We start from the raw sequence: 9787 nt of genomic DNA, 5'->3' as shown, positions 1-9787 counted from the left end.
TATTTTTTTTTTATTTTTTATTTTTTTTTTTTTTCAACCTTAGGAGGAATACAAACTGCCTAGTGGCTATGCGTGGTGTGTATGTGATATAACAAAAGAAAATGATAGGAGCGATATTTACAATTTGCTTACAGATAATTATGTAGAGGATGACGATAACGTATTTCGATTTAATTATTCTTCTGAGTTTCTGTTATGGGCTTTGAGTTCCCCTAATTATGTAAAAAATTGGCATATAGGTGTTAAATATGAATCAACAAATAAACTAGTAGGTTTTATAAGTGCTATACCTATTGACATGTGTGTAAATAAGAATATAATAAAGATGGCTGAGGTGAATTTTTTATGTGTTCATAAATCGTTAAGATCTAAGAGATTAGCTCCTGTATTAATAAAAGAAATTACTCGAAGAATTAATTTAGAGAGCATATGGCAAGCTATATATACAGCAGGAGTTTATTTACCCAAACCAGTTAGTACGGCTAGATATTTTCATAGATCAATAAATGTAAAGAAATTAATAGAAATAGGTTTTTCTTGTTTAAATACTAGATTAACAATGAGTCGAGCTATAAAATTATATAGAATTGATGATACACTAAATATAAAAAATTTAAGATTAATGAAAAAAAAAGATATAGATGGATTACAAAAATTACTTAATGAGCATTTAAAACAATATAATTTGCATGCAATATTTTCAAAAGAAGATGTAGCTCACTGGTTCACACCAATAGATCAAGTAATATATACATATGTTAATGAAGAAAATGGGGAAATTAAAGATTTAATTTCATTTTATTCATTACCATCAAAAGTTCTAGGAAATAATAAATATAATATTTTACATGCTGCCTTCTCATTTTATAATATTTCTACAACAACAACCTTCAAAAATTTAATACAAGATGCTATATGCCTAGCCAAAAGAAATAATTTTGATGTTTTTAATGCCTTAGAAGTAATGGATAATTATTCTGTTTTTCAAGATTTAAAATTTGGAGAAGGAGATGGATCATTAAAATATTATTTATATAATTGGAAATGTGCTTCATGTCACCCTTCAAAAATTGGTATTGTATTATTATAAGTTTGTAAGCATCATCTTGTTATAATATATTATATTATATTATATTATATTATATTATATTATATTATATTATATTATTTTTTTATTATTCTAATGTTATATAGTCTGCGCACTACTATATTTTAACATGCCCCCATTGAGGATGATTCTTTAATCATTTGAGCAATTTTATGTGTATCTAACAAGTATAAATAAATAAATAAATATATATATATATGTATATTTTATAAATTTTTTAAAAATGAGAAAAATATTGTTTCATATATATTTATATTTATTTATTTATTTATATTGTTACAAAAAAAAAAAAAATAAAAGTATATGTAAACATTTCAATGTATATATTTTTAATAATTTTTTATTTACATTGCCATTAATGTAATGTTTTTGTATATGATTTTTAAGAATAATGTTATTTATAAGACCAATTTGATACATAAAATTATGTATGTCAATCTATTATTTTGTTTTTATTTATATTATATTATATTTTATTATATTTTATTATTTTTTATTATTTTTTTTTTTCCCCCCCCCCTTATACCTTGTTTTGCTCCTTATAATTTTTGTAAAAATTTATTAGCGATTCACTTGTTTGAGGTTTAATTTTTTTTAACACATGAAGAAAATGTTTCTTGCTTAATCCAATAAGGGGTTCTTTATCAAAAGGATATTTGTTTTTTTCACTTTGCGCAATATTATTTTGTGTATTATTTGTTTCGTTGTTTTTCATTTTTATTTTAATTTTCGGATTCATTTTTATATATCTTTTTTTTAAGGTTTGTCGTAAGGCGCATATAGATGCTTCTCTACAAATATTAACAATTTCAGCTCCACTATATTTCCTGGTTTTTTTTGCTAAGACGTGACATAATTTTATAAATTGTATATCTGTATATTTATAATGTTTATATAAGCTTGAATGGTCATTTGTTTTTATATGAATATTATTTTTATTAAATGTATAATTTTGAATATGATGATAAGACGATTTCGTAATATGGTTGATTGTTTTTTCATTTGAATTTTTTGGATGATTATTATATTGTATATTTTGTATGATACATTCTCTTTTAATTTCATTATGGTTAAGATCATTTATTGTTTCTTTTTTATCATATTGTATTAAATTATTAATCTTAAAAAATTTCAGATTCTTTTTTAATATAGAAAATCTGGAAGAATAATTTGGTAAAGGGACATAAATGATTCTATCGAATCGACCTGGTCTCATTAATGCGGGATCAATTAAATCGGGTCTATTGGTTGCAGCAAGTATTATAACATTTAATCTATTTTTAATACCATCTATTTCATTTAATAATTGACATAAGACTCTATTTGATACAAAATTTTGATTGTTATTTCTATTTACAGCTATAGAATCTATTTCATCAAAAAATATAACACATGGATGATTTTCTCTTGCTTTTTTAAATATATCTCTTATACTTTTTTCAGATTCTCCTACATATTTCGAAAATATTTCTGGACCTTTAACACTTATAAAATTCATATGTATTTCACTTGCTATAGCTTTTGCAAATAACGTTTTAGAACACCCAGGAGGACCATATAATAATATACCTTTAGGACTCTCGATATTATATTTATCATATATATTCTTATATTTCTTTGGATATATTAAACATTCGTTTATACACCTTTTTACAAATTTATATCCTCCGATATCTTTAAATCTGGTTTTAGGAATATCTATATATAGTTCTTTCATTCCAGATGGTTTTACATATTTCAATGCTTTTAATAAATGTTTATATCTTAGAGGATATAAATTATTTTTATTATAATCCAACAGTTGTTTCTCATGGCAACTATTGCTTTGTGTATTTATTAAGGACTTATTATATAAATGATTTTTACCATGCTGTGTTAAATAATAATTATTATTATTATTATGATTATTATTATGATTATTATTATCATTATTATTATGATTATTATTATCATTATGATTATTATTATGATTATTATTATGATTATTATTATCATTATCATTATTATTATCATTATTATTATCATTATTATTATCATTATTATTATCATTATCATTATTATTGTTTATATTTATATATTTGTTTTCTTCAGTATTATGCATTTCATTCGTGCGAATCTTCCTTTCCATAGAATCTTCAAGACAAACACTTGTTTGATCATTCTTAATATCGTTTGTATCATCTATCGTATGAACATTTGCTCTCTTAAATATATCACGTGAAATTATTTTATTTTCTTTTAAGTTGAGAAACATAGAAATATTAATTAAAGAGTTTATATCTGAGCAAGTGAAGGATTGACACAAGTCCGCTAACTTATGGATTTTCTTTTCCCCTATATCATGTTTAATTAGGTTTAGTTTCTTTTGAAAAATAGAGATTCTATCGTTTAAATTTGGTAAATTAACTTCTATTTCTTTATCAAATCTGCCACTTCTTCTTAAGGCAAGATCAATTTTATTAATATAATTTGTAGCACCTATAAGAATAGTATGTGTATGTTTTTTTATACCATCCATATTATTTAATAATACAGATGTATATAAATTCATATTATTATTTTCTTCTCTTTTTTTACATAAGATTTCTATTTCATCAATAAAAATTATGCTACATTTATTTTCTTCTTGATATCTTTTATGGCATCTTAAGAATAATTCATTTATTTTATAACCTGTATTATTATAATCGATTAGATCTGTACTTTTTAATATCTCAATTTCTGGAATGACAATATCATCACCATTATTATTATAACCATTATTATTATTATTATCATCATGATTATTATTATTATCATCATTATAATTATTATCATCATTATTCTTATTCTTATTATCCTTTTTTGTATTATTTAATTGTGTGCTTGTTTTATTTTGTGTAATCATATAAAATTTCTTTTTTAATAATAATAATTCCTCTTTTATTAATAAAGCAATGTATGTTTTACCACATCCTGGAGGACCATGTAATAATATCCCTTTATGAATATCTATATGATATGCATCATATATATGTTTATATATTAAAGGGATTAAAATATAATAATATATATCTTCTTTAATTTTATTATATCCTCCTAATTTATTTAATCCTTTTTTTTCTTTTTTATTTACTACCATTTTTTTTAAATTCAACTTTTTCATATGATCTAGATTTATATTATTTTGTTCTTTATCATATTTATTTATAACATGTTTATCATCTACTACATTTCTAATATCATCATTAGATATAATTACAATTTTGGTATTCTGATCAATGAACGGTACTATAATATTATTATTATTATTGTCTTCATTTTTATTATTATTGTCTTCATTTTTATTATTATTGTCTTCATTTTTATTATTATTGTCTACATTTTTATTATTTCCTTGCTTATCCTGTGCATTCTTCATATCTCTTACCTTTTTAGTTTTATTTTTCCTTTTTGTTTTCTTGCTATTAGTTAACATAATTTGTTCGACCGTTATATAAGAATGCACACCTAATATACTTATTTTTAAAAAGTTATTTACAAACAGACATGTATTTAATAAAGAAAGATTAATATATTTTTCCATGTTTTTACTTTTTAAATTTGTCCAAAAGGATTGTAATAAATCTATATTTTCATATTCATAACTTTTTAAATATTCATAGGATGTATTAAATATTTCTTGAACATGTAATTTTATTTCTTTAATAGGGATAAATAATTGAGGTTTTATTATGTTAACTTTAAATGTGCATATTTTTTTAACATTATTATTTTGATCTTTACAACTTTTATATATATTCTTTTCTTCTATTTCTTTTATATCTAGATTTAGACTTTTTAGGATATATTTATTGATAAATAATCCGTTACTTTCTAATTTTTTCTTAATATTCAATTCATTATAATTTTTAAAACAACATAATACGAAAAAATTTTGTACATTTCGTTTTAGCTTCTTTTCCACATGTTCGTCATTAATTTTATTAATATTCATATTTATATTACTAATATTACTAATATTACTAATATTTCTTGCTTGTTCTTCTTTTTGATCTTTTTCTTGTTCTTTTTCTTGTTCTTTTTCTTCTCTCATTATTTCATGATAAATTATAGCGTTGTCGTTCTTTTCTATGTTGTGAATCTTTAAAAATTCATCTGAGCAGTATACATTAAAACTACTACAGATTATCTCATTATCTGCTTCATCATCATAAACATAAAAATTAATATTCATCTTCGATGTTGTACATGTGTATTCAAAAAAATAAAAACGGAAGAAAGCAAAAGATATACCGATAACAAAGGGGAATTATATCATATATAAAATTAATAAATAGATAAATAAATCAATATATATATATATATATATATGTATATGTGTTTATTATATGTGTATATATTTTTATTTAATTATTAATTTTTTAAAAATATATAAAAAATATAATCACATATTTTTTTTAATACTCATAACAAAAATAATAAATTATGTTTATATGTATGCTACATAAATATGACCTAACAACATGTAATTATTTTAAATATTAAAATTATTTAAAATATAATAGATATATAATTATATATATATATATATATTTTTTTTTATGGTTTTATTTTTCATCGTATTATAATTGTTCTTTATAATAATGTTAAAAAATGACACATATTATAAAATACCTCTCAAAGGATATAAGGAAAAAGATGGATATTCTACTCACAATTATTACATGGTCAGGTCATCATAAAATGTCGATAATATGTAAAAAAAATAAAATAATAAATTATAAAATAAAAAAAAAAAATAGAAAAATAATAAATTTATTTATTTGGATATCCATTAATATATATATATATATATATAATATATATGATAATATATTTTTATTAGGATATACATATATGTGAATCCAAGAAAAAAAAAAAAAAAAAAAAAATTAAAAGAATATATATGTATATATATATATATATATATATATATATATAAGGTATATTCATTTAGATCATTATAAATATATAAAAAATATATATATATATATTTATATATAATAAAATATATTCTTCCTAATGTTATTATAATATATATACAAAATCTATATGTTATTTATAAGAAAAGTTCTATATTATATTATATATTGTAATTTAAAAATACCTTTTCTATATTTTCCTTTTTTTTTTTCTTTTTTCTTTTTCTATATATATATATATAATAGATTTACAAATTTAAAGAATTATTATATATTTTTTTAATATTTTAATTATTTTATAAAACAAATTGATTATTAGTAATATGCTTAATAATTAAAAAATAGAATATGAAATTGATATAGAAAAAGAATAATTAATATATCGAAATATATATATATATATATATATATTTTTTTTTTTTTTCTTTTTTTAATATATATTTACCCTTTCAATCGTATGTAAGATAATGGTGGATCACGTTTCTTTTAAAGAGGTCAACAAAATAACAAGCGATGATGAATGTGATTCAGATAGTCATAATGAAGGAGACAATGTTGAGGACGCGAAAGCATCTGTTTTTGTGAAATCATCGTTGATTCCAGAAAAGACGGATGTAGTAAAAGGTTTAAATTTTGATAAAGAAGTAGATTTACATGAATTTATAAATAATTATAAATATATGGGATTTCAAGCAACTAACTTAGGTATTAGTATTGATGAAATAAATAAAATGATATATTATAAATATAAGGATGAAAATATAAAATCTGAATCAAATAATGAGAATAATTTAAATTGTAATAATGTTAGTGAAGATCTTATTAAGGATGAAGAAAATCATTTGTATCATTATGAGAAAAAGAAAAAAAGTTGTATCATTTGGTTATCCTTCACTTCAAATATGATTTCCAGTGGATTAAGAGAAATATTTGTTTATCTAGCCAAAAATAAATTTATAGATGTTGTTGTGACCACTGCTGGAGGTATAGAAGAAGATATCATAAAATGTTTTTCGAATACATACATAGGAGATTTTAATTTAAATGGAAAAAAATTAAGAAAAAAAGGATGGAACAGAATCGGAAATTTAATAGTGCCTAATGATAATTATTGTAAATTTGAAGATTGGTTGCAGCCTATATTAAATAGAATGTTGCATGAACAGAATGAAAAAAATGAATATATGTTTTTAAAAAAATTGGAAAAAAGGAAAAAAAAGTATAACAATAATAAAAATAAAAATAATAATAATAATAATGATAATGATAATAATGATAATGATAATGTGTGGGGGAACGAAAAGAATGATCAAAATACAAATCAATATAATAAAGATCAAGAAAGTTCTAAAAAAGATTCAAATATATACACAAATGATGTATCAAGTAAAAATAATAATATAAATAATTATATAAATAATTATATAAATAATTATGATTCAGATGATGAATGTGATATGTATTATTTAAGTCCATCAGAGTTTATTAATATCTTAGGAAAAGAAATTAATGATGAAAGTTCATTAATATATTGGTGTTATAAAAATGACATACCTATCTTTTGCCCAGGATTAACAGATGGATCTTTAGGAGATAATTTATTTTTTCATAACTATGGTAAAAAAATTAAAAATAATTTAATTCTAGATATTGTTAAAGATATTAAAAAAATTAATTCATTAGCCATGAATTGTGAAAAGTCTGGTATTATTATTCTCGGAGGAGGTTTACCAAAACATCATGTATGTAATGCAAATTTAATGAGGAATGGTGCTGATTTCGCTGTTTATGTAAATACAGCTAGCGAATATGATGGAAGTGATAGTGGTGCTAATACAACTGAAGCTTTATCATGGGGCAAAATCAAATATGGACAAACAAATAATCATGTTAAAGTTTTTGGTGATGCAACCATTTTATTTCCTCTGATGGTACTTAATTCTTTTTATTTATATGATCAAAAGAGGAAAAAAGATATGTGATTTTTTTTTTTTTTTTTTTTTTTTATAAAAAATAATTAACTGCTCATACTAAAATTATACCTATGTGTTAGCCTAATATTTTTATATAATAATATGCATACAATAAATATACATATATACATATATACATACATATATATATATGTATATTTATTTTAACTATCATACATCCTTCATTTTTGTGTATTACCTATATTTATACATAATTTAAAAGTAAAAAATGACAAAAATGTAATCGATGCCAAAAAAAAATTATTAAAATGTTATGTTAATACTTCTTCTAATACAACAATTGCATATAAATATAAATATATATAAATATAAATATATATATATATATAAATATATATATATATATTATATGGTAAAACAAATTCATATTATAAATTACCAAAAATTTTAGTCTTTAAACAAATAAGATTTAATTATTCAGAAAAAACGTGGTCATATTATATATATGTATATATATTATGTAATGTGGCATGGGGGGAAATATTTAATTATTAAGCAAATATATAAATTCTACTTAAGTAAACGAATATAATTAAGAACATATTTTGTTATATATATATATATATATGCATACATTTTATATACTACTATTCAAATTCAGTACACATTAAAAACTAAAGACATAAAAATGGATATTAAAAAAAAAAAAAAAAAAAGGAATTATTTTATGTTCTTCATATATATATATATATATATATATATATATATATATATATATATATATATGTGAACTTCATAAATATATGCCAAACACGAATTAGCCAAATATACATTAATGAAAGCTATTTTTTTGCCATATATAAATGTATCTTCTTTTGTATAAGCTTCTTAGAAACATTTTCTATGAACAATACTAGGCCCCGAATCTTCGTATTCCTCTTTTGTTATCCACATTTGCTGGAATGTTGAAAGAGATGATAAGATTGATCCTCCTATCCATACGGAATATTTTCTTTCAGGTGGAGCAATAACCTTAATTTTCATTGAAGAGGGTGCTAAGTTTGTCATTTCTTTAGTTAGCCTTTCTCCTATATTATTATACATTGTAGTACCACCACTTAAAACAATATTATTATATAATTCTTTTCTTATATCAATATCACATTTCATTATACTTTGATAAGCTGTTATGTGTAAACCCGGACATTCTCTCCCTATTAATGTGGGATTAAATAAGGCCTCAGGACATCGAAATCTTTCACTTCCTACAGTTATTAAATTCCCATCAGGTAATTCATATATTTCTTCTATTTCATCTGAATGCTCTTCAGAACGTTTTAGTTCTTCATCATAATCCATGGCTATGTAACATAGTTTTTCTTTTATATCTCTAACTATCTCCCTTTCAGCTGTTGTGGTAAATGTATGACCCCTCTCTGTGAACAATTTCATCATGTGATAGGTCAAATCCCTTCCAGCCATGTCAATTCTATTTATGGCATGGGGTAATACATATCCTTCGTATATGGGAACGGTGTGGCTCACTCCATCTCCACTATCAAGAACGATACCTACAGGGAACATTTATGACAAGAAATAAAATCAAATAAAATTAAATCATTCAAAATGTGGTATAACATAATGTAATAAAAAAAAAAAAAAAAAAAAAAAAAAAAAAAAAAAAAATATATAAATATAAATAAAAAAAAAAAAAAATAAAAAATATATATAAAATAAAAAAATATTTTTTTTTTTTTTTATATTAAAAAAAAAAAAAATATAAAAAAAAAAAAAAAATAATA

At 21.2% G+C, this 9787-nt stretch overlaps 4 protein-coding genes across 4 annotated transcripts in view; 2 read left to right on the top strand and 2 right to left on the bottom strand.

The window, feature by feature from the left end:
- Window positions 1-43: 43 nt before the first annotated feature.
- On the top strand, window positions 44-1090 carry PRSY57_1412100 (glycylpeptide N-tetradecanoyltransferase, putative; the record flags this gene model as incomplete). The annotated part of the gene is made up of 1 exon (XM_020115270.1): window positions 44-1090. A coding segment is annotated over one exon (1047 nt), but the record flags the coding sequence as incomplete, so codon positions are not given.
- A 538-nt stretch (window positions 1091-1628) lies between these two features.
- Window positions 1629-5324, bottom strand: PRSY57_1412000 (AAA family ATPase, putative; the record flags this gene model as incomplete). The annotated part of the gene is made up of 1 exon (XM_012909737.2): window positions 1629-5324. The coding sequence occupies one exon, from the start codon at window positions 5322-5324 to the stop codon at window positions 1629-1631; it is 3696 nt and encodes a 1231-aa protein (XP_012765191.2).
- A 1194-nt stretch (window positions 5325-6518) lies between these two features.
- PRSY57_1411900 (deoxyhypusine synthase) lies at window positions 6519-8033 on the top strand (the record flags this gene model as incomplete). The annotated part of the gene is made up of 1 exon (XM_012909736.2): window positions 6519-8033. The coding sequence occupies one exon, from the start codon at window positions 6519-6521 to the stop codon at window positions 8031-8033; it is 1515 nt and encodes a 504-aa protein (XP_012765190.2).
- An 840-nt stretch (window positions 8034-8873) lies between these two features.
- Window positions 8874-9787, bottom strand: part of PRSY57_1411800 (actin II) — a gene marked incomplete at both ends in the record, with an annotated part of 1674 nt that continues 760 nt past the window's right edge. The window contains one exon of the mRNA XM_012909735.2: window positions 8874-9556. Within this exon, the coding sequence (XP_012765189.1) occupies window positions 8874-9556 (683 nt within the window). The remainder of the gene's footprint in view (window positions 9557-9787) is intronic.

Source organism: Plasmodium reichenowi, chromosome 14 (assembly GCF_001601855.1).
Source record: "Plasmodium reichenowi strain SY57 chromosome 14, whole genome shotgun sequence".
Lineage (NCBI taxonomy): Eukaryota > Apicomplexa > Aconoidasida > Haemosporida > Plasmodiidae > Plasmodium > Plasmodium reichenowi.
This window is presented reverse-complemented; position numbering and strand designations above follow the sequence as displayed.